The sequence below is a fragment of the Callospermophilus lateralis genome, chromosome 14 (genome assembly GCF_048772815.1).
Source record: "Callospermophilus lateralis isolate mCalLat2 chromosome 14, mCalLat2.hap1, whole genome shotgun sequence".
Taxonomy (NCBI): domain Eukaryota; kingdom Metazoa; phylum Chordata; class Mammalia; order Rodentia; family Sciuridae; genus Callospermophilus; species Callospermophilus lateralis.
This window is the reverse complement of record NC_135318.1, coordinates 24,259,976-24,286,270: the sequence shown is the minus strand read 5'-3', so window position 1 is coordinate 24,286,270 and position 26,295 is coordinate 24,259,976. Positions and strand designations below refer to the sequence as shown.

General features: G+C 33.5%; 1 protein-coding gene across 1 annotated transcript in view; it reads left to right on the top strand.

Moving 5' to 3' along the window:
* The window catches only part of Memo1 (mediator of cell motility 1), a 113,764-nt gene that overhangs the window by 65,870 nt on the left and 21,599 nt on the right, over positions 1 to 26,295 (top strand). Inside the window, exons 3-6 of the mRNA XM_076833507.1 lie at positions 959 to 1,027; positions 8,669 to 8,781; positions 10,925 to 11,036; positions 23,537 to 23,679. Coding sequence (XP_076689622.1) covers positions 959 to 1,027; positions 8,669 to 8,781; positions 10,925 to 11,036; positions 23,537 to 23,679 — 437 coding nt within the window. The remainder of the gene's footprint in view (positions 1 to 958; positions 1,028 to 8,668; positions 8,782 to 10,924; positions 11,037 to 23,536; positions 23,680 to 26,295) is intronic.

Here is a 26,295-nt window from a genome sequence, read left to right as displayed (position 1 = left end):
TAGGTCCCACCCTCCAAAGGTTCTATTGCCTAACAGTAGCATCAAGTTGGGAACCAAGCCTCTTAAAGCATGAACCTTTGGAGGATACTCAAGATCTAAACCATAGTAGATGGAATGAGTGGTAACAGAAAGCAAAGCAGTGTTGAAATGATGAGATGTCCTTGAGGTTTGAGATAGACCAAAATCTGAGATGTCCTTTGAGGTCTGAGATAGACCAGAGAGATGTCCTTGAGGTTTGAGATAGACCAGAGAGATGTCCTTGAGGTTTGAGATAGACCAGAGAGAAGAGCCAGGTGGAAAACACACACACACACACACACACACACATACATCACGGGCAGCATACTAGGAAGTAAGCACTAAGGAAAGTGACTGTAGACTTACATACCCAGAATGAGTCAAGAAAGAAAAATGAGGTCAGGGAAAAGTCATTCTGTTGGTGATAGGAGAACTGGTTAAATGTTGAAACCAGGTCAAAGGGAAGAGTAGTATTGAAAGAAAATGAGAGACCTAATACATATAGGGTCAAGTCAATTCCTTATTGTTAAAGACAGAGAGAATTATGGTAGTTGCAGGTATTTGTTTTGGTTTAATTTATCCTTGGGTCTTACCATTGTTTTGTAATAGTCTGCCAATGTTGCTGTAGAGGAATATAAAAAACTCATATGTTAATAGTGTTAAATTAGCAATTTTAAGTAAGCCTTGAATGTCTATAAATTTAATTGTCCTTTAGGCCAAAAAATTTAAAGAATATATTTAATCTTTAAAATTGCTATACAGTGTAGACCAGATATGTGTTCTATTATCTTCTAGAGGTTGCATTGTTAACTACATTGATCTTTAATCTATGCACTTAATTCTTTTATGTTTAGTTATTACATTTCTTTGTAAAGTTTTTTTCGGAATATCTTGATTATGAACCTGATCATTAAATTTAAGCAATCATTTTATTTTGTAGCCATGCAGGATATACGTACTGTGGATCTTGTGCTGCTCATGCTTACAAACAAGTGGATCCATCTATTACGTAAGTAATGTAGTTTTTTAAGTGGGTGAATTTTGGGAATTTATAATAATTGTTGTGTCTTAGAAACCATTTGTTTTTCATCTTCCTTATTGTTATCCTCTCAATTAGAAATTTGATTTTTTATGAATATTATTATATCTTACATAGATTAGGAAATCTTTAATACTCTTTAGTACTCTTTTTCTTTCTCTGAACATTTGTCTTTGGTTGGTAAAATGTTTTATTATGAAACTATTAGAAAATTAAGTATTTTGGTTCTTTTCTTTTCTCTCTCTCTCTCTCTTTCTCTCTCTTATTTTTGGTACTGGGAATTGAACCCAGAGCCACTTAACCACTGCCACATTCCCAGGCCTTTTTAAAATATATTATTTAGAGATAGGGTCTCGCTTAGTTGCTGAAGCTGGCTTTGAATTCACGATCCTCCTGCTTCAGCCTCCTGAGCTGCTAGGAATACAGGCATGCATGGTGGCTAATATTTTGGTTATTTTTCTTTGAAAATCTGGAGGTAAACATTTTTAAGAAAAATGCAAAGCCCTTAGTTCAATTTGAATCATCTTTGTAAATTGTTATAGTTTTAAAATTGTTACTGAATGACTCATTTTTTATTGATAGAAGAAGGTACTTGATATATTTTAGAATCTCACAGTGAATTTCTATGGTATTTGAAGTATAATAACTCTTGATGATTCAACAAGGGCTTTCAAATTAGGTTCCTACTCACCCTATACTAGGGATTGAACCCAAGAGTGCTTTACCATTCCCAGGACCCTTTCCCCCACCTTTAAAAAATATTTATTTATTTATTTTTAGTTATAGGTAGACACAATATCTTTATTTTTAGGTGGTGCTGAGGCTCGAACCCAGTGCTTCACTCTTGGTAGGTGAGTGCTGTACCTCTGAGCCACAACCACAACCCCAACCCCCACTCCCTTTTTTGGTTGTTGGGGATTGAACCCAGGCCTCATGCATGCTAGACAATCACTTTACCATTGAGCCATATCTCCAACCATTCCCCTTTCTTTTTTATTTTTTATTTTGAGACCAAATCTCACTAATATGCCTAGACTGGCCTTGAACTTGTGATCCTGCTGCCTTAGCCTCTCAAATAGCTGGGATTACAGGTATTTACTACTGTCTCTGGCTGTAATTAGCTTTTTACCAGACTTTTTGGGCCTAATTACAATACGTTATACTCCATGTATGTATCATATGTCAAAATATACTCTGCTGTCATGTGTATCTAAAAAGAACAAATAAAAGAAATAGTTTCTGGGAAGTTGAGATTAAGTAGTACATTTGTTTAAAATAAGAAGCTTGTGGGGCTGGGCTTGTGGCTCAGTAGTGCTTGCCTAGCACATGTGAGGCTTGGGTTGAATCCTCAGCATCACATAAAAATAAATAACACAAAGGTATTGTGTCCATCTACAATTTAAAAATATTAAGAAAAAAAAGATGCTTTTGAGCTTCCAAAAGTTTCTACTCTAGATTGCACTCAAATTCCTTAATTAGTATTTTATTTAAGTAGTTAACTTACTCCATGGCCCAGTATGAGGTTCCAGTCTGTAATGTGAGATGTACCAGCTAGCTGTATGTTAACAGATAAAAATGATCATTTTAATTCTGTCAAATGTTGATCTTCAGGCAAGCCTGTGACATTAGAGATAGAGCAGGCTTGGTTATTTTTCTTTGAAAATCTGGAGGTAAACATTTTTAAGACACTGGAAGACGATAGAGCATAGTCACTGAAAGACGACATGCATACCAGCTTTTGAGTTTGCAGTGATCACCTATAGCATGCTCTTTTGCCTTCGAGTAATTTGTTCAAATTTTCAAAAACACTGCTCTTTTAAATTTTTATGTGGTGTACTCTGCCATTCTTTTATTTAAATAAAAAATTTAAAAAAGCCCTTGTTGAATCCTCAAGAATTATTATACTTCAAATACCTTAGAAATTCACTGTCAGATTCTAAAATATTTCAAGTACCTTCTCCTGTCAATAAAAATAAGTCATTCAGTAACAATTTTAAAACTATAACAATTTACAAAGATGATTCAAATTGAACTAAGGGCTTTGCATTTTTCTTAAATTTGTTGAAAATAAATTTACAAATTTTTATTAGTAAATATTTCCACATGAACTTTTGCTTAGTCTTGCTTGCTTCATTTATGTTTTTGAGGAATATCTTTAACAAATATTACTTGATACATATTTAATACATACAATCTTAACTAATTTATTCATGAATGAGAACAAATAGAAATTAAATTGAGAAGATTTTTAGAGGATTCTGTAATTTGATCTGGGACTATAAGCCAGATATAACTAAGGTTAATTTAAATAACAGCTTTTCCCCAAACATTTCTGTATTTGGCAGATTTATTGCTGATATCTTGTGCTAGAGAGATTCCTCATTATCAGATTTGCCTTAGGAACATGTTGAGAAGTATAGAGTCTATGTTGATAGAAATGGAAAGCATGAATTAAGTAAATTGGTGGAAAATTAGAATGGAAGGAAAAGGAAGGAGGATAGAGGGAAGAGAGCAAAGAACAAAGAAGATGATAGGGGGTGTGGTCAAATTAATGTAATTAGCGTATAATAATGGAATTCTGGATCATTAAAATCTCAGATCTAAGTGTAAAATTAATAACTGATGGTCATAGTTGGACTCTTTTGGTTATAGGAATGTACCACCATGCCCAACTGTACAATAAGTTTTTTTAAGTAAAGATTTTTTTGGGAAAAAAAAAATCTAGTTTAGTTCACAGGTCATTTTCACACAGATGTTTTCCCTGAGATTTATTACATATGCAGCTGAAATGTTTTATGCATTTCCCACCAAAAATTGAATGCATTGTATTATGCAGAGTATTAAGATTTTTTTAAATTTATATTTTAGTGTACATGGACACAATACCTTTATTTTATTTATTTATTTTTATGTGGTGCTGAGGATCGAACCCAGGGCCGCACTCGTGCGAGGCGAGCACTCTACTGCTGAGCCACAACCCCAGCCCTAAAAATGGGTTTTTAAGGCTCAAGATTTTTAATGAAATTAGGTGAAACTGACTTTAAAAAATTAATGGGTAGTGGGGCTGAGGTTGTGGTTCAGTGGTAGAGCACTTGACTCGCATGTGTGAGGCCCTGGGTTTTGATCCTCAGCACCACATAAAAATAAATAAATAAAGGTATTGTGTCCATGTACAACTAAAAAATATTTTTAAAAGTTAATGTGAAGTAAAGGTGAAAAACAAGACTTCTAATACATCGATTTGATTATCCTGACTAACTTCCTCATATGCAGCTTTATCTTCATTTTTTAAAATATGCATTCTCATTTTTGTACCATAAGGGCAAATGCCAACACAATGGAAAAAGCAGATATCTTCCTTGTATTATTATGAAAATTGTTTTAGTTTTGCGTATTACTACTTCAGATATCCTTGGGGAATATCAATAATTCACAGTTCACACTTTGAAAACTGCTATAATGGACTTTAAGTCAGTGATTTGATTTAAATTGTGGGAAAGGTATTGGGGAAGACATCTCTGCAGAACTCATTTTTAAGCCCTCCAGCCAAGAAAAGGGAATGATGACTTGTAAAAACTTTGCAGTAGGCAAAGTTACGTGTCATCAAGGAACTATAGCATTAACAATCATAGGTGCTAAGAGTAATATAAGAAGGTTCAAGTTCATTCGAGACTTTAAGTCCCATTTTGAGGATTTTAAGTTTTTATCCTATAAGGGAAATGAAATGATCTCTGTTTCAAAAAGACCACTTTGGCTGTTTAAGGAATTTGAAAAAGGAACATTAGCTGAGCATGTTGTCCCATACCTGTAATCCCAGAGACTCAGGAGGCCAAGGCAGGAGGATTGAAGGTGAAAGGCCAGACTGAGCAACTTAGTGAGACTTCATCTCAAAATAAAAAATAAAAAGGGCTGTGGCTTAGTGGTAAAGTTTCTTTGAGCTTAATCCCCAGTACTGCAAAATTTTAAAAAGAGGAACATTTAATGAATTTATTTTCCATATTGATAGTGCAGAATCTTTTCCTATTACTTAAACTCTAAGAACCCAGAATTTGGAATGTACTTGAGAAGAAACTGGATTTTAATTCATATTCATATTCATTTGCAGGAAAACCAGCAAAAAAGGAGAGAAAAAGGAATCTTTTTTGAGGCCATATGACATTTTATTCTTTAAAATATCTCAACTTCCTATGAAATACATTTTAAAAAATTACATATATTCTAATTGTTGGACTAAGTAGTTGAAAAAATATTCATGAGATCAGACATTCAGCTTGTATCATGCACACACACTTAACTTATCATAGAAACTCACTCCATATATGAATTCTCTGGAGCTGTCATATGTGAACTACATTTATTTCTGGGAGAATGCCTGTGATACCCCTCCCCTATTATTTCATTTAAAAAGTTTCTTTTCCCTGGATAGTAACAGTCATGATTTGCTAATATGAAAAAGCTATTATTCCCTTAAAGACAAAGCTTGCATTTAATTAAAAAGAAGGAAAATGGTAATATTTCAAGTGCCTGTATTACTCATTTGTTTCTCTCCAAAATTTTCCTGTGGCCTTCGTGTTTGTGTTTATGGATCTAGCAATTTAGCAAAAAATAAATAAATAAATAAATAAATGCATGAACTTTAATGTATACTCTTTTTTTTGGTACCAGGGATTGAACCCAGAAGTGCTAACCATTAAGCCAAATCTCCAGCTCTTTTTAAATTTTTTATTTTGAGACAGGGTCTTGCTAAGTTGTTTGGGATGTCGCTAAATTGCTGAGGCTGGTTTTGAACTTGTGATTGTCCTGTCTGTAGCTTCCCAGGCTGCTAGGATTACAGGTGTGCATCACCATACCTGGCTCATATACACTGTTGATTTTCTTTTGTTACCATTTAGCTAACCAAAGAGATCTGTTGTGAGATTACTACTGGCTTAATCTGCCTTTTTTGCTTTTTTTTTTTTCATGAAGTCTAATTTTATTTTTGCATATGTCACTTTTAAGGCTTTTATATTGATGGGACTTAAACCTTTTTTTTTTTTTTTTCTTGTTACCTCATTATATCAAGAGTAGAGCTTGCCTATGTTGATTTTCGGGTGAGTTTCTACCAAATTACAAACAATCTGTTGGTAAAACAGTGGTTTATTCAGATTAGTAGGGTCTCTTTAGCCTTCGTGTGAACTGGGTTTGACCGAAAGGTAAGCAAGGCAAGTAATCATTATCAGAGGAGCTGATTAGGTTCCAGCATACCTCCAGTGTGTATTTCTGGAGCAGTACTTGAGGATCCTTTGTAATTATGAAATTTATCTATATGGCTTTAAGTTTAGATCAATACTTAATAAAAATATCATTTCATATTTTAACTCTGTATCCTAGATTTTCTAGGAGTGTTCTGAATATAAATATTATATCTCTTTTGTCTTATTATAAAATTCATTCCTCAGTCAGAAAAATATGCCCCTTTTCATACTTGAGTCTTCTCTTTTCTCCCATCCCGGGTTTCCCTATGTTGCCCAGGCTGGTATGGAACTCCTGGGCTCAAGTGTTTCTCCCACTTTTCAGCTTCCCTGAGTAGCTGAGAATACAGTGGGTGTGCGCCTCTGAGCCTGGCCCTACCTTATTGATTTTTGGTTCATGTAATACTTGGCATTAATCAAGTGAACTAAACATTCCTGAGTTACCATTATATATGATCCACATTAGGTTTTAACTTTTTTTTTTTTTTTAAGAGAGAGAGAGAGAGAGAGAGAGAGAGAGAGAGAGAGAGAGAGAGAGAGAGAGATTTTTTTTAATATTTATTTTCCAGTTTTTGGCGGACACAACATCTTTATTTTATTTGTATGTGGTGCTGAGGACCGCGCGCATGCCAGGCGAGCACACTACCGCTTGAGCCACCTCCCCAGCCCTAGGTTTTAATTTTAAAAAATTCATACCATTTGTGTGTTGTTAACATATGAGAACAGAATGGTATCTCTTGATTTTGTTCATTTAGGAATCTTGACTTTTTTCCCCTGAAGTGTTTATTGGTTTGATGATAGAGGTGGTGACAAGAAGTAAGGATTACTATGCTAATAATAGACAGAAGGGAGAGACATAGTCTCTGATCACAAATGGCTTGAGCATGAAATCTTTATGTTTGCTATATGACCTCTTGAGGTTTGGGGACTCCAAACTGAGAATTACCTGCCCACAACTTTCTTATTTTCTCCTTCCCTTCCCAGGATATGAAATAACATATAGCAAACAATGGGTTAATATTCTTTAGCTTAGTAATTCAATTTTATCAAAATAAATACAGTGTTAAAACAAAACATTCATGGTCATAAGACTAAGACACATTTCTTAGTTTTTTTCTGTTAAGCAATGAGTAGTACTTAATTTTCTAGGTATATAGGCTCTCATCTAATGCTTACTTCTCATAGTTTTACTGTTTTGAGTCTAATTTGGTTTTTGTCTGTGTGTAACGGAGGAAGATTGGTTTATATGAATCTTAGAGAACAGAGAAAATGGATAGTTTTGGACTTTAGACTGGAGGGCTGGTTTGGATGTTTGAGATAAAATGAGAGGAAGTTAATTTTATTCTTGGTGTCAGGTAAAGGGATTATAAAGATTTAAGCTATAGCTTAGCCTTTGCTTTTCTTTAGATAGGATTGTAGTGCAAATAACACCATAACTAAGTTTCTTTGTTTTTGAGAAGGACTTCTACTTAAATGAGAATAGAGAAAGCTTATTACATGGAATTCTCAACAAGATGCCTTTTTTTCTTTGCCAAGAAAGAAATGTAGAAATAGTTTACCATAATGCCTCATTGTTAATGTTGTTTTTTATGGGTTAGAATTTTATATCATTTTAGAATTTTATATCATTTTAATTAAAATTTTGGTAGATCTTAGGAAGTGTTAGACTTTTGAGACTTTTGATAATTGAAATGTTTAAAATTCAGTTAATAAAATATAGCTATTGGAAATCTTCTAGCTGTTAAAATACCGAGATGATTTTATGCAAAATAGGTTGTTTTACTGTAAAGATTGATATTTAGTTTTTCCAAGTATTGAACATGATCTTTTAAAAGCCTTCTAACATAAAAAAAGGGACAAGGAATTGAAATTAATAACTGAGAAGTATTAGTTTCCTAGAGCTCATGTAACTTGAACAACAGAAATTTATTACTTAATTTTTTTAAACAATTCTGGAAGTTGGAAGTTCAATATCAAGCTGCTGGTAGGGTTGTTTTCTCTGAGTCTTTTTTCTCTTTGGTCTGTAGTTGGCTGTGTGTTGGTGCCTCTTCAGATAGGACTCTAATGTTAGTCTCTCCTCTCGTTATGTAGGGATAGCAGTCATATTGATTAGGCTCCTATCCTCATGCCCTCATTTTTAATTAGCTCTTTAAAGATCTTTTTCCAAATCCAGTTGTAGTCAGTACTGGGAGTTGGGACTTCAACATGTGAATTACATAGTTTAGCTTTTTACATTAATAGTTGGCAATGAAAATAGTCAAAAAGGGAAAAAAGTAATTATTTAGAATTACTTATTTTTTTCCCCCTTAGGTAATAATGTATTAGGTAAGGTTTGTATAGAAGTACAATTGTTCTATGTTCTTTGTTGCATATCTCCTAGCCGGAGAATTTTCATCCTTGGGCCTTCTCATCATGTGCCCCTCTCTCGATGTGCACTTTCCAGTGTGGATATATATAGGACACCTCTATATGACCTTCGTATTGACCAAAAGAGTAAGTATAAAGAAATCTTATAGCTTTTAAATTATTAAAGATCTTTTAATGGAAATTTTAATTGAAAAACACAAACATGAATATCATAATAGCTGAACTTTAAAAATAAAATTTGTTGCTAACTAATCTGTATAAAACAAAAACACAGAAAAAAAAAAATCCCTAAAAGACAACTAGTGTTTTCCTGCTAAAAACAAAAATCTCTCAGATCCACTCATCTCAATACTGCAGTGGCTACATTTATATTCAGGGAAGTATCATGTGCTCATTGTACCTTGAGACAAGAAGTTAATGTACATTCAACTTAATAAAAGATTCTGGGCACATTGGTCTACATTTGTGTAGATCACTTTTCTCTCAAATAGCTAATGGTGTTAATATATTTTATGTCTTCTCTAATGATTTTAATGAGGCAGGGAGAGCCTATAGTTATGAAAATCTAAAAGGTGCTATAGAAATCTTAATATATTTTGTTTTTAAATGTATTATTTTGGTTTAGTTTTTTCCCCATTGGGTTTCAGAATTCACATTTTTATTTAATTCATTATACAATAGATGTGTAAAGTAAAATCTTATTTACAAAGGCTTTTTGGGGTTGTGAGGAAGAATGATTTAAAATATACAGAACTGTGTAGAGAACAATATAAAAAATACTGATGTACTCATCTTCTACTTTACCCACAGTTATCCTTCTTTCTGAACTCAATTTACCTTCCCCAAGTAATCATCTTCATGAACTTGGGGTGTATCCTTCAGTTTGTTAAATTATATTGTAAGATTTTTATGGATGCTGTTGTTGATTCAATAAATTTTGTAACAATTCCTTCTGTAGAATGAAAGATTCCAGGCACAAAAGAGATGATTAGCTCATTTTCATTTTTTTAGGTTTCAGTTTTCATAATTTGAGGTTTTAAAATTTGATTAAATTGAATTTTTTTGCATTGTTCATTTTTTCCATGATCTGAGGTTTAGAGTATCAAAGTGTTAGCAGCTTGTCGCTGGGATGCATCTTATTAATGAGGCTGAAGAGTTACTAACTTTGCTTCTTGAGATGGTTCTAGGAAACACACTTTACTTTTTCTTTTTTTGTGGTGCTGGGAATTGAACGCAGGACCTTGTGCTTTACCAACTGAGCTATATCCCCAGTCCCACACTTTACTTGTAAAAGCTTATTGGGGCACTTGGAAAAGTATGGTTTAGTGAATTCTACCAGTGAAGAAATGGATGTTTTCATTAGATCTAATTTTGTAGAATAGAGATCATAACACCATTTCTTTATTTCTTTGATAACCCATTTAAGGATCTAGTTAGAATATTCTTTTTTTTTTTAAATTTATTTATTTTTGGTTAGGTACAATACCTTTATTTTGTTTATTTATTTTTATGTCTTGTTGAGGAATGAACCCAGGGCCTTGTGCATGCTAGGCAAGCGCTGAGCCACAACCCCAGCCCTAAAATATTATTATATCATCAAAATTTTATCTTTTTCTTGTTCTGTAGTATCCAGTTTTAAGCACAATTCATGGGAATTACTAGGTCTGAATTACTAGGTCATTTTAAGTTAGCATGGTGCTGTGACGAATTTGTCTTTTGATCTCTGCCACAAGCTTAATTTTGAATTTTGAGAAAAATAGCATTCCTAGTAGGAATTTTCTGATTGTAGAATGAGGGAAACCTGGAATGTAAACTAACAATACCATGTATTTTATTAAAAAAACAAAGCAAAACTCAAAAACTATATTGTTAACCTTAATTGTAAATAGATCAGTGATTTTTGTCTATTACAGTAGGAATTGTATTTAACTGTTCTTGCTAATATGTCCTGATTAAAATCAATGAATAGTCTAGATCCAGGTGATATTAGAAATGATGAACTGATAAAAGTTTTAAATTATTATTTTTTACATGACCATGACATATAAATATGATAAGTTTTTCGTGTATTATTATTTTAGCTAGCACATGAGCATTAGTTGTTCTCTCTCTCTTTCTCTCTCCTGCCCTGCCTCTCAAACCAAAAATGGAGAGTACTATGTGGTGCTTTTGCCTCTTGCCAAAGCATGTAGCTTTGTGTGAGTGGTTGGAATCTCACAGGATACAGACATACATTAATATATTTGTTTTAATATATTTTGAAATCTAGTTTACGGAGAGCTATGGAAGACAGGAATGTTTGAACGCATGACTCTACAGACAGATGAAGATGAACACAGTATTGAAATGCATTTGCCTTATACAGCTAAAGCCATGGAAAGGTATATTGATTAATATAAGAAATCCTAGAGAAATCATAGATGTTAATTTCTTTGGAATTATCTTAACTAGGGTATGATAATTATTAGAGTAAGGACATTAACATTTTGTTATTTGAGATGAAATAAAATTTGAGGTTGCATTTTCTTAATGTGGATTGACGTTGATTTTAAGTAGTTTGCCTATGAAGGCTAAACATATAAATTGATGTGGTTGTTTTTTTTTAGGTAGAAAGGTTAAAAAAAAACCAAACCTGTAAATGTGGTTTGTTGTGTGTGTATCTTGGTTTGCCTAGTATTCTTTAGACATTTCTATATCTTAGAATAATAATTATATTCTTTTGTGGTACAGTACTATAATTAATCATTATATTTTAGATTTGGAAATAACTTTGGAAGGCGTTTATTTCAGTATATGAATCTTTTATAATATACTTTACAGATCATTATTTTATTCCTACTAAAGATCCTCCTGTGATGTACTAATTAGACCATAAGCACAGTGATAATAGGGACAATATCTGTTTTCCTCTCCTCTGTATACCACAGTGCCTACCACTTTGCCTAACAGACATAGTCATTAATTTATTTTGGTATAATGAAAAAAATGTTAAGAAATTTCTTATTTTTTTACTGTGGCATTTAAATTAGAAACGCTTCTCATTTGTAGGTCATATTTATTACTTTCTTAACGTGTATTTTAATATTTCATATGTAGTTTGACTAGTTACAAATATGATGAGATTATTCCATCTTTGGATCTGTTCACTGTATTCTTCTTAGTAAAGTATATGGTTCATAGTAGATTGCCAGTTCATATTGATTAGGTATATAGATTAATGAAATCTAAAATTACATTAACAGTTTTTATGCTGATGTGGCTTACTTACTATTGGCTAATGTGCTTATGATCAGCTAAAAATTAAGGCTTTTTCATATTATTAGGATGGATTGTTTTCTCCATCAGAATTTTGTATGGTATCTTTTTAATCCTAATTATGTATAACTTTTCACTTTTATTTAATTTGTTTCTTGTTGGTTTTAGTCTGTTATTATAGTCTTTTTGGGTTTTTATATTCAAAGTATTATTTACTTCTGTTAGTCTTTTCATAAATGATAATCTTGAGTAATTATATTAAGCTGAAGTTTCCAAAAACCAGTGTAATATTAAATTATAATTTTAGATTGTCTTATAATGTATTCTAACTTCTCAGAAATTGTGAAACCATATATATTTCTTCTTTCTTGGATTGTTGATATAATTACAGCTTCTCATTCTTCAAAAAAGACAGAAAAATTTCATTTGCTGAAATATTTCTATATTTTATCATGAAAAAAACCCCACATTTTTCTCTAAATAAATTTCAGTAGTACAACCAATAAACTGACAGTACCCTAAAGGAGATTTTAACAAAATAGCATTTTTGTTATTATTTCCAAAACAAAATAGGAAATGAAATTTAGGAAAATAGAAACTTGAAACCAACATTCATATTTCTTCTTTATATTTTCCTCTCTTGTAAATAGTATGAAATAAACTAGTCCTGTGTTACATTAGAATCTCTAATGCTACCTTTATTTTTAAAAATCATTGTTATTTTCTTGTGGTACCCAGTATTGAACCCAGGAATGCTTTATCACTGAGCTATTATCTCCAACCCTTTTATTTTGAGATGGACTGGTTAAATTGCTGAGACTGACCTTGAACTTGTAATCCTCGTCCTCAGCCTTCCAAATCCCTGGGATTGCAGGTGTGGTCCCTATACCTGGCACTAATGCTCCTTTTAGATACTAAAGTAAACATTTGTATTCACTACCTGTGTCAGTTATCTGTTACTGACCAACAAATTATTCCAAAATGTAGTGGCTTAAAATTATAGCTGTCTTATTGTTTACAATATTTGGGTCAGGAATTTGGGCAGGTTACACCATGCTCTGGTCTATAAGATGTTGACCAAGGTGGCTTAGATGGGTGATAGGGTCCAAGATGGCCTCACTCATATGTCTGGGGCCATGGTGTTGACTTTCTGATAATATTCCTCATTTGTTCTCCAGGTGGCATCAGGTTAGTATGTGAGTGAGGCTTTGAAGTTGCTCCTCTTAATTTGGAGACTATAAACTAAGAAGACAAGTTACTCCTCTTTCCCTTCAACCCCTTACCCCACCCCTACCATATACTCAGTATACTATGATTTTAAGAGAGGCATAGTTGACCACAAATAGATAATTCTTATTGGAGGATGAAAGAATAGAAACCAGGAAGGATCATATACTAGTCTGCGGGACAAAATAATTCTGAACTCCAACCAGGGAACAAAGACTATCCCATGACTATATCTTGGTTCTCTCTTCTGTTATTGGTTTAATAATTCATTATTTTTCTCATCTTTTGACTGGGGTCCTTTGGGCTATTGGTTTTATTCCAAGTCATTTTATTTTCCTTAAGAAATTGGCCTTGTTTGCACCTGAGAAGTGGTCTCAGTCTGGTTCATGTATGTACCAGTTTGAAAGTCTAGAGGTTTATTTCATTTAGAGCAGTGTTTCTTCTAGTTCTTAGTTCTGATAAATTTCCTTACACAGTATGGGTATATACCAGATTATAAATATTCTCCATTAGACAAAGTTCATATCCAGAATTCTTTATGAAACTGGACTCTCTCTACTTGGGATTCTAAGTTAGAGTTCTTTTTTTTTTTTTTTTTTTTTAAGAGAGGACAGAGAGAGAGAGAGAGAGAGAATTTTTTAATATTTATTTTTAGTTATCGGCGGACACAACATCTTTTTTTGTACGTGGTGCTGAGAATCGAACCCGGGACGCACGCATGCCAGGCGAGCGCGCTACCACTTGAGCCACATCCCCAGCCCCTCTAAGTTAGAGTTCTATAAATTTGTTTTTCTCTCTTTTTGCAGTACTGGAGATTGAACCCAGGCTTGGTGCGTGCTAGGCAAATGCTCTACCACTGAATCCTCCTGCCTCAGCCTGTCTGGTAGCTGGGATTATAGGCTGGTGCCACCATGCTAAGATTCCTGAAAATATCTTTAGAAACCCTTTTGTTTTCCTGATAAGGTGTTTTACCACTGCCTTAAATCTTTCTGAGGGCTTAACAGAGAAGCTTAAAGATGCCTTCTTTTTGATGATCTTGCCATGTTTATTGGCAGTGCTCTGGATTTGATCTTTGAGCTCAAACTTCCTTCTTTGATGGTCTTTTGCTGACTAAGAGACTAGTCATGAGAAAGTTATTTTTTCAACCCTGTTATTCTTGGTTAGAAGTATTTTTCTTTAAGCCCCCCCCCACCACAAAAAAAAAAAGAAAAAAAATAATGCTAGAGGCATCACAATACCTGACTGACTTCAAATTATATTACAGAATTACTACAGTAACAAAAATTGCATGGCATTGGCATAAAGCAGACACACAGACCAGTGGTTCAGAGTAGAAGACACAGAGACAAATACACACAGATACAGTCATTTGAACCTTGACAAAAGTGCCAAAAACGTATTTTGGAGAAAAAACAGCCCCTTAAACACGTGATGCTAGAAAAACTGGTTATTCATATGTAGAAGAATGAGACTAAATCTTTATACTTTTTATCCTGTACAAAAATCAACTTAAAATGGATCAAAGCCCTAGGAATCAGACAGAAATTATACAACTCATAGAAGAAACATAGGGTCAACTCCCAACATTGGGAGTAGGCAATGACTTTCTCTTTAGAACAGCTCAGGAAATAATGTGAGGAGTTAACCAATGGGATGGCATCAAATTAAAAAGCTTCTGCACATCAAAGAAAACAATTAGGAATATGAAGAGTGAATCTACAGAATGGGAGAAAAATCTTTGCTAGCTATAAACAAAGGCTTAATATCTAGACTATATAAAAAACTCAAAAGAAGCTTAACACCAAAAAAACATATAGCCCAATTAATATATGGGCAAGTGGACTAAACAGACATCTATCAAAAGAAGAAATACAAATGGCCAACAAATATATGGAAAAATGTTAGCGATTAGGGAAATGCCAATCAAAACTACACTGAGATTTCATCTCATTCCAGTTACATGGCAGCCATCAAGAATATAAAGAATAATAAATGCTGGAGAGGATATGTAGATAAAGAAACACTTTTACACTGTTGGTGAGATTGTAAATTAGTACAACCACTCTGGAAATCCGTATGGAATTTCCTCAGAAGACTAGGAATGGAATCACTGCATGACTGTATACCTCTGTATTTATCCTAAAGATTTAAAATCATCATACTAAAGTGATACATCTATACAGATGTTTGTAACAGCAAAATTTACAATAGTCAAACTAGCCTGTTAGTGGATGAATGGTTAAAGAAAATGTGGTATTAATATATAATGGAGTTTAATTGAGCTGTAAAAGAATGAAATTTGAAGGAAAATGGATGGAACTTGAGAATATTATGTTATGCAAAGTAAGCCAAACTCAGAAAGTTAGTGGTTGAATGATTTCTGTCATGTGAAAGCTGGAGAGAAAAAGGGAAAATGAAGGTTGGGGGGAATCTCATGAAAACTGAGGGGAGATCAGTAAAGTATAGAGAAGGTACCAGGAGCAACTACTAGGGAATGATATTGGCTAAATTATATTGTTATATTGTGTGCATGTATGTATGTAGATACATAACAATGAATCTCACCTTTATGTACAGCCATCAATAAAAATATGGGGGAAAAACTATAAAATACCTTCCTAAAAAGCATAAATAAAATTTTAAAAGATGTATTTTTCTTGGGGTTGGGGTTGTGGCTCAGTGGTGGAGGGTGTGCTTTGCATGTGTGAGGTACTAGTTCTATCCTCAGCAGCACATAAAAATAAATAAGGGTATTGTGTCCACCTATAACTAAAAAAATTTTAAAAAATGTATTTATCTTAAATTTTGCTTATAAGTTAAACAGTTCATTTTTCAGCTTAAGTTTTCTCCTTGTACCTTCTAATGTTTGATTGTAATGTAACCACTATTTCCAGGATGTTCCATGTGGAAATGTCCTTAGTCAGATCTACAGGTCCATTAGGTATATTTTTAATATTCTGATTTACTTCATGTGACAGTTTTGTTAATTGTCCTTCCAGTATACAGTGGGGGTCCTGCTTCTTCCAGCCTCCTTGAGCAGCCTCATTGCTCTTTGCTTCCATTGTCTCCTTTTTGTCCTTTCAGCTTCCATTTGCCTCTTGAGTCTCAAAAGCCAGTGTGATGTGTTGCAGGTTTCTGCTATAGCAGCATCCTTGTTTCCAGATACCAGTATTTTGTTTGTTTGTTTTGTCCCAGGTATTGTTGGAGCAAAAGAAATCACCTCATCCTGCCAATTTTTTTGCTCATGATTTTGTGGGTTAGAAATTTGGTCAGAGGTCAGTGGAGATAACTTGTCTTTTGCATATGTTGTGAGTTGAGGCAGATTGACGGAGGCAGAATGCTCCAAGATGCCCTTTCTTCCTGCCTGGCTGTGGTGCTGATTGTCTCCTGAGGCACCTCGGTTCTCATCTGTCTTCACTTGTCACTCATCTTCCAGGGCTTGTCTTTCATATGGCCTCCCCTCTCCAGTAGGATAGCCTTGGACTACTTTACATGGCAGTGACCCAAGTAGATAAAACTCCTTTATCAAATAAATATTCTAAAAGCCAAGTTCCCAGATGCTAGCCAAAGGCTAGTTTTATAGACAGGCCCTTCTAAAGATTATAGCATATGGCCTGGTATGTTAACGCTCCTGTAAAACTCCCTTCTTTTCTCAATTCTAGGCTTTCATATTGCCATTCCAACTCTTTGTATTTTTACCTCCCTTAAATGCCATTTTAATTCTTATTATAGATTAGATTTGTACTGGATCTTAAGATTTTACTTTGCTTTCTGATTGTAAGCCTCATTGAAGGTCTTCAGATATTAGAAATGGTCAGAGAAAAGTTAAGATGTGCCCTGTGTAGTTAGATTTTAAGAGAATGGGATGGATTAACTCCAGATATAGAAAAAAGCCTGAGAGTTTCTTTCTCACCAATTTAATAATAGTCACATGAGCAGTGCCATTTTCAAGTGTGTTTTTATTCTGTGACATTTATACTCATGGATATTTGTGTATTTCTGCATGTTTTGCAGTTAAATCTTATTTGGTGGCACTATTGAAGTTTTAGAACAAATGTATATTGGTTCCCTTTCACTGTTACCTACACATCATGGAGAGAACATTTTTTTTTTTTTCAGAATTATAGAACAAGAAAGAGTTCTGGAATAATAGGTAAAAATTGCTTGTTTGTGGTAAAGGAACAATTAGTTTCTGTGACCATGAAAAGAATGCATAAGATGTAGCAAAAGACATTTGAAAAGACGAGAATGTATTTTATTTTTATCAGAGTAAAGATATTTACCTACATGTATTTTGTTCCCCCATTTTCTGTGAATGTTTTCTAACTAGAAGGGGAAGAGAATAAATCTCAGTGGTATTAGTGACAGAGAAAGAATAGTGAATAATTTTTGTAAATACGATTTTATTTAATTTAAAATGAGTTTTAAGGTTTCAGTTATTTGTATGCTACTAATTAAAAATTACTACCAGTTAAATTATATTTTCTTATCACTTGAAATATTTATATTAGAATTCACATTTTTACATTAGAGTTTTTATGTTGTGATGACCATTTTCATACTGAGTTGACAGTAAGAGTGGTTTTGCTTGTTTAAAAAAAGAATGTCCCACTGTTTGTTCTAGGATTTTAACTCTTTTTAGTCTGTTATATGTCTTATATATATAATTTTTTGGCAATAATGGTTAAATCATAAGACAGAAAAAGAAGGGATAAAATGTTCCTTTTCATTACCAAAGTGCTCACAAGAGCCCCGTATGGTAAGGATTAATTATTTGATTTTTACAGATGACAGATTGAGGCTGAGGGTAGTAATCTGCTGTAGGTGGCATAGTTTGTAGGAGGGAAAGGTAGATTCTCCTTTTCCTTTCTCCTCCCACCCCCATAGTTTTGTTGAGGTATAATTTACATAATACAAAATTCACCAGTGTAAAGATTTAATTCATTGATTTTTTTTTTTTTTTGAAGTAAGTTTATTGAGTTGTTCAGCTGTTCTCCCAATCTAGTTTTGGAACACTAATCTAAAAACAAATCTCCTGTCCAATTGAAGTAATCCCTGCTCCCACTCTCAATTTCAACTATGAATGATCTGCTTTCTATTTCTAGATTTGCATTTTCTGAAAATTTCATATAAATTGAATCATACAAAATGTCTTTTGTAACTGTCCTTTTTCTCGTAGTGCACTTTTTTAAAAAAATTGTTTTTAGTTGTTGATAGACCTTTATATATTTTTTTAAATAATTTTTTTTTTTAGTTAGATGGACACAATACCTTTATTTTATTTATTCTTTTTATGTAGTGCTGAGGATCGCACCTAGTGCCTCATACATGCTAGGCAAGCACTCTACCAATGAGCTATAACTCCAGCCCCATAGTGTACTGTTTTCGAGGTTCATTTATGCTGTTGCATGTATCAGTAGTCCATTCCTTTTTATTGCCAAATAATTATTCCATTAAATGAATGTAGCACAATTTATTTATTCATGTATCAGTTAGTGGATGGTTAAGTCATTTCCACTTTTTGCCTTATGAGTAATGTTACAAACATTCTTGTACTCTTTATGTCAATATGTTTTCATTTCTCTTGAATAGTTACTTAGGAATAGAGTTACTAGGTCATATAAAGTGTCTGCAACATTTTGTTTCTAGGAACAGTGCATGATGGTTGTAGTTTTTCCACATCCTGGACAATAGCTGTTACTGTGTTTTTGATTAAAATCATTCTGATAGCTATGTAGTGCAATCTCCTTGTGATGTTACTGTTACTGTTACTTTGTATCTCTCTAATGACTAATGATGTTGAGCAAATTTTCATGTGCTTATTAGTCATTTGTTTATTTTTTTTCATTTGTGTATTTTATGTGAAAAATCTATTCATTTGTTTTTCCCAATTTTAATTTACATAATTTATTATCTTACTGAGTTGTAAGAGAATTTAAATATTCTCTGTACAAGTTCTTTATTAGAAACAAAAAAGTTTCTGTCCTTGTATGATTTATTTTCTTAATGAAGAACAAAAGTTTTTAATTTTGATGAATTCAGTTGTCTTTTTTATGTATAGTTTCTGTTTTTGGTATCATGTTTGGAAATCTTTGTCCAATCTAAGGTCACAAAGATTTTTCATTTTCTTCTTGAATAAGAGATGGCAACATATAGCCTGTGGAATGAACCCATCTGACTCTAAGCTAGTTTTCATAAATAAGGGGTTATTGGAACATAACCACACCCATGGATATACATACTGTCTGTGCCTGCTTTCCCTCTAGTAACTGTTGTGTAGTTGCTGTGGAGACCATATGGCCCAAAAAACTTAAAATACTAACTTGATGGTTCCTTGAAAAAGATGTTTGCTGACTGGTGTTCTAGAAGAGTTTTAGCTCTTAACATTTCTAGGATCCAGCTTGAGTTAATTTTTGTATATGATGTGAGACAAAAGTGTGTGTGTATATTTGCGTGTGTTGATTTTTTTTTTTTTTTGCATATGGACATACAGCTGTCCCAGTATTATTTGTTGAAAAGATTTATATGTAATGACTCATTTTCTTCTTGTTGCCTTCGAGATTTCTTTCTTTAGTTTGTAATGAATGGTTTGTTTAATAGGTGAGGATTTCTCTGTGTTTGTTCTAGTTTGATTTTCTTGTACATTATTGTTTCTATGATATTTGAAAAGTTTTATTTCATAAATTTTACTCTTCCCCTTCTGGGACATCATCCCATGTATGCTGGTATATTTGGTGTTGACTACATGTCTGTAGTGTCTTTTTGTGTTTTTTCCACTGTTCTTCTAATTGGCTAATTTATCTTTGATGTCAATATTTACTCTTATTCTAATATGAAATCTGCTCTTCTGACTGTCTAGTAAATATTTCATTTCAGTTATTGTACTTTTCAATTCTTAAAATTTCTACTTTTTAAAATAGTTTGCATTTCTTAGATAGCCCCTATTTTTATGTCATGTCAATATGTATTTACTTCTTTAAGCGTAGTTTCCTATAATTCTTTAAATATTTTATGATAAATTTTTGAGTTCTTTGTTAAATCCAAGATATGGTCTTAGATATAACTTGCTAGTGACACTCCCTCACTTCCCATATGACATGGTTTACGTTTTTTTCTTGTGTCTTATATTTTTTTCTTTGAATTGGACATTTTATATAGCATATTATACACACTCTGGATTCTGATTTTATTCACTTCCCCTCCTTCAAGCTGTGTTTATTTAGAAACTTATGTGAAATTCAACTGTAGAATTTGTCTCCCACCATGCACTATTATTGATGTGTCTTCCAAGCTCTTTGAAATTGCATGTTTTCATTTTTTGGTTTGACTTTCTGGGGCTTGCACCTGTAATTACATGGTTTAGTATTGGGAAATGACTGGTTGTAGTTTGTGCCTACGTCTTTGAGCCACTAAGTCTCTCTCTGCTGGTGGATTGTGTGTGCTTAGGAAGCACACTCGGTGTTCAGTCCACGTTCATGTTTGCCTCTTTCTCTTTCTTGTATCTCTCTGTGTGGTCATACAAAATTTATTTCCTCTTTATCTCCCTTCCTTCCATCTGTGGTTGTACCCAGGGCCTCATATGTGCTAGGGCAAATGTCCTACCACTGAGCCATGCCCAACCCTCATGCAGAGTAGCCAGGTTGTGTTGCATGTTTGATCTCTTACATTTCCAGTTTCCCCTCTACATACACTGAGCCTTCTAATTAGATGACATTTTGTAGTGAGCTTGGAACCTATTAGGTGTACCCTGGGCATATGTGCAAACTTGTAGTCAATAAGGATTGTGTGAAAGGCATAGGCCCTTTCCTTAAGGATCTGTCCATTTTCAGAATCTCACAGTTAATTTTTTTAGCTAGTTCTCAGATTTGCAGCTTGCTGTAATGGTATAGCAACTGTAGGCAAAGAGAGATGCATGTTTTTCTGTTTTCCACTTGGTATGAGTTTCCACTCTGTGCTCCAAATCAAAGTCATCCCCATGTGCCAATGAAGCTGCCAGTTTTCATGGTCGACTTCACTTTAATGGAATTTTCATGTCCATGGAGTTGGGTTAGGACATGGAGGCAGCTTCTGGTAAGGTGCCAGATCTGACTGTACTTACTGAGACGTTCTATTATTTGTCACGAATGAACTTCTCTTGTGTTTTTTTCTCCTTTGGTTGATAATAAGAGCACAAAAATTGTTGGTTTTGATGGTTTAATTTAATGCAGTTTTATAGTTGTTTTTTGGGGCAGATTTTGTACTTCACTGGGAAGTTTTTGCAACTTCAGAATTTGGATTTTGAAACCCAGGAATAGTACATTTGAAAGATACATGCTCTTAGTTCTCTAATTTGTGCTTAGTCTGGAGGATAGTGAACAAGCAACTTTAAAAAAAGGAGAGATGACAAAGAGGGTTGAATAGATGAGACTTGATTGAAGTCAGAAGTTTCTCTGGAGGATAAGACTTTTTCTTCTGTATAAATAGATTTGCAAGCTCAAACTGAGGTTAAATGAAGGGCTTGGTAGCTTTTGTGGAGAGCAGATGTCTTGCTTCTTCAAAGAAACAACTCTTGTTCTTCAAAGACAACTACAGCTGACAAAGCACCTTTATTATACTGTTCTTCACTTAATACAATTTTGTGAAGGTTTTGTATTTATTATTTTGCATATAAGCAAATAAATTTTCAGATTGGGGACTTAGCCATACTCTTACTATTTGTGTGTAGTAGGGATTGTACTTAAGCCCATTTCTTCTGGCTTCTCCTTGTTCCTTTTTTTCTTGCTTTGGGATTAGGTATTGAACCCAGGGCACTCTACCACTGAATTGCTATATCCTCAGTCCTTTTTATTATTTTGAGACATGGTCTAAGTTGCCCAGGCCAGCCTTGAACTTGTGATCCACCTTCCTCAGCTTCCCAAGTAGCTGGGATTATAGATATGCACCATCTTGCCCTATTTCTTTGTTCTTTATATAACTGATTTCCTACCATGTCATAATTTCTTGCAGACTCTTTAATGAAATTAGTCAATTTATTTATGTAGGTAGTTCCTGAGGTTAGAGTAATTTCTGACAGTCTTACTGAATTTTTATTAGAAGCTGAAATTCTTTTCTTTGAATTGATAATCACCTTTCAGTAAATGAAGAGCCCCTATTTGTTCCAAATAGTAATTTAGTAAACTATTAAAGAGTTAGAGAATGAGAAATCCCGTGGCAGCTTCCTCTGCCAGCTTCCTTTTTTTTTCTTACTCCATAGATGCAGATTGTGCCCAAGAAGCCCCTGCATTGCAGAGGGACTGGAGATCTGTATGATCTGTTTATTTCGCAATTGACAAGGGTAAGGGGGCCTCTATGGGGGAGGTGTGTGGGTGCCCTGAATTTAGCTTTATGTAGTTAGCCAACATTTATTTTGGGATTACTAAAATTTAGAGTTTGGGAAAAAAATCTTTTATAAGTTTCGTTTGTCCTGTATCAGTTACGTGTCAGATTTTCATATTAAAAAGCATTTATTATGATGATATTTTTTAAAAGTCCTGTTTTGAACAAGTCAGATAAACATGATTTATGCTTCTGAAATTCTAAATCTAAAATAATTTAGCATATTAATAATATTGGATATGTGTAAGTAAAATTTTATTACAATAAAAATTTTTAAAGGCTTTAGATAAACAGCACATTGATAGTTACTCTTTATTAATCTGCTTTGTTCCTTTTCCGTAAATCTGTCAATTTGTAGAGTAAAAAAGGGACTTGTGGATGTTCATAAACATTGTGGGTGGGTGTGATGTCTTTTTCTTGATGCTAGAAATTAATACTTCCTTGAGTTCTTTGTTTACCCCGATGCCAATGAAATTTGAGATGTATCTTCAGGCTGGCTTGTATATGATCATTAGGATAAGTGTAAAAGTGCAGTTGGTGGATCTTATGGGTGCCAAGATTAAGTTTTGTAGGTCTCATGTGGCAGGTTTATAGAACAAGTACCAGGAATGGGTATATAATAAGATGGTATTAAAACAGGTAAGAATTGAATGCTCTTTTAAAAACACAGAAGGATTAGGCAGGTGATTGTAGTCTTAGAGGGTAGTTGAGAAGACTTGAATTGGTGATCGACTGATGGGTTTATTTTTGTTTTTCAGGATATTATTATGCCTGAGAGTAAAATAACTTTGCTTACCTATGTTTGTACATTTCTGTGACTTTAAATAGATACGTCTAGTATTCTGTGCTTTTCATATTTTTAAAATTGTCCTCTTTCAGCTTTTAATTTTTAGATTTTAATAAATTAACAATTATGTACCTTATTACTGCTGTTAATAAATATTCCAGTTTCTAGTATCAACAATTTGGAAAACTATTTTTATTCTTAAACATCTTAAATGACTTTTTTTTTTTTCCTTCTTCTTCTTCTTCTGTTTTCTTTAAGCCATAAGGATGAGTTTACCATTATTCCTGTACTGGTTGGAGCTCTGAGTGAGTCAAAAGAACAGGAATTCGGAAAACTCTTCAGTAAATATCTAGCGGATCCTAGTAATCTCTTTGTGGTTTCTTCTGATTTCTGCCATTGGGGTAAGTTCTAGATTTTAACATATCATGGTAGATACTATGTACTTGTGGTTAAAGGTGCCTTTTTATTCAAAGCTCTGATTATCAGTTCTTTATCACTCTCCTTGGAAAGTTTTACTTTTAGCAGCAGTGTTTAAAAATGAATAAAAAAAGTCTTTTGGTCATTTAAAAAGAATCAGATGATAATAGTGGATTATGGACACATTTCCAAAGGCGACTGGTATAATTGGATTCACACTGTGAGGGCATCCTTTTTCTAGATACTTATGTTAGTAGGAGTTAAGACCTCTTAATTCCATTTCCATGTAGGTATTGAGATTTCTCTCAAGTTAGTTTTGGTTTATGAAACAAATGTTCTTTAGAATGTGGATGAGCTATGCCAGTCTTTTCCAGATTTGCTTTTTGTAATTAGTCTCTCTTTCTTTTTTTCTTTCGGTGCTTATTTTTTGCCCACAATTGCCATCAGTTTAGAGCTACCCTTCAAAGATTGTAACACGTTGGCTATTAGCACTGTGGTCTTCATTGCTAATGCTTTATAAGGGTAAGGATTCTTAAGTGATTTTTGTGATTATTGTGAATTAAAAGAGTAAGGATACTTACCAGTGAATAGATCATAAAGAAAGTGAGCATTTATGGATGCCTCTTTTAGCAAACTTTGTTTTTTTACATTCTTTGGATGCACTTTGCTCTCAATTATCCATTACTATCCCACGATATTTCTAAGCTCCTTTCCTCTTAGGTCATCTCTTTAAATCATTTATTTAATGCCTTAAGGATGCCAACATCTGTTCATTCATCAGTGACTATTTTGATTATAAGAAAATGTAAAATATAAAACTACAAATTTTAATGTAGAGTGAGTGATAGAGCAACAAAAACACATCCTCAATGAGATATAGGAAACCCTGGCCTTTTATGTGTCTTACACTTTGATTACCAGAATTGATTCAACATTTATCTGGCTTGGTTAGGTGTTTTCTTGCAAACTTCTCTGAAGACCTTCTTAAAAGTTGAGATCTCAGTTGAAGAGAACTGTCTTTCTTCATGGTATAGTTGAGTTATTTGCTAAAGGCAGTAATTCTCAACTAGGGATGGTTTTCCTCTTAGTAGGTGTTTAAAAATGCCTAGAGACATTTGATCAACATTAGTAGGTTGGGATGTGACTTAATTTAAGGGATCATGATGTTACTAATATCAAATGAGTAGGGTTCAGGAAAGCTGCTAAATAAACATTTTACAATGCATAGTACAGGCTCTCCCAACCCCTGTCCCCAGTCAAAGAATTGTTTGGCTCAAAATGTCAACAGTACTGAGGTTGGGAAACCTAGATTCAGGGTTTGTAGGTAGCTGTACATCCTTGGGAAAAGCCCAGAGTAACTCTCAGGGCTCTTTAATAACTAATTCTATTGGCTACTTATGCTGTTTTTGGCAGAATCATATTACTTATATTTGAGGATCCAGGTAGATGCTTAAAAAGGAATTCCTTTCTTGGGAATTCAGATATTTAATAGTCATTGATCTTAAAAACCAAGGAGTATCATTACTGAGAAAATGGGTTACTTTTCTTAGTATTGTGAATATTTTTTTTTTTTCGTGTGTGTGGTGCTAGGGATTGAACCCAGGGCCTTATGCCTGCAAGGCAAGCACTCAACCATCTGAGCTATATCCCCAGCCCCAGTATTGTGAGTTTTTGTTGATAACAAGGCGTACTCATATGTTTCAGAAATTAAACTTGTTGAAGCAAGGGCCCTTTCCCTCATCATTTTGAAGGCTCTTATGAATGAATGAGTCACTTGATTTAAATAATGTGCTCCCCGGAGACTGTTCTTCAGAATCTAGGCTCTTTCTCCAAGTTGGAAACATGTACAATAACATAAATCCATGGAAATATTAGTAAACACTTTAATATTGCTATTTTCTTAGGAATAATCATTTTTATCTCATTAATGAAGATTTCTGAAGCCTCCCTCCTAAATAAAATCCTGCTCCACTACTCTTTTTAACTATAATTGTTGAAAAGGAAATGTAAATTTTTACATTCTAACTAGATTCTCAGGAATTAATTATTTAGGCCATTTCTCTTCTGACTTCTTGAATTTTAATATTTAAATTGTAAGATGGAATTTCCAGGTGATAATTACAAAAAGAAAAATGAAAGAAAATCTCACAATTGTGAAGCTTGATAAATGATAGTTATGAGAATTATCCAGAGACTAAAACATTAATACTTACATTAGGTGGTTAAGTAATGGAGCTTTTCCAAGTGTCCAGTTTTAAGTGATGCCATCACTAACAATGTTCATTACACATTTACATTATACTTATGAAAAACACTGTGCTAATTCTTCCTGGATGGGTGCTTTGGGTCAGTGAGAGATGTGAGACATGCTAATAATCTGATATTATCAGTGAACTTTCATTCCTTGATACTATAGTCATTCTTGTAAAGTAAGATACATTTTCTGAATTGCATGCCTCTTGAAGTTATATGAATCATTGGCTAGCTATGGGTTAGTTGTTTTTACTGAGGAATTAGGTTTCATGTTTCTCAAATTTATGTTCTAGTGGTATTGGGCATCTTTCCTAAATTAATAAGTATGTTATACTACCATCTCAAAA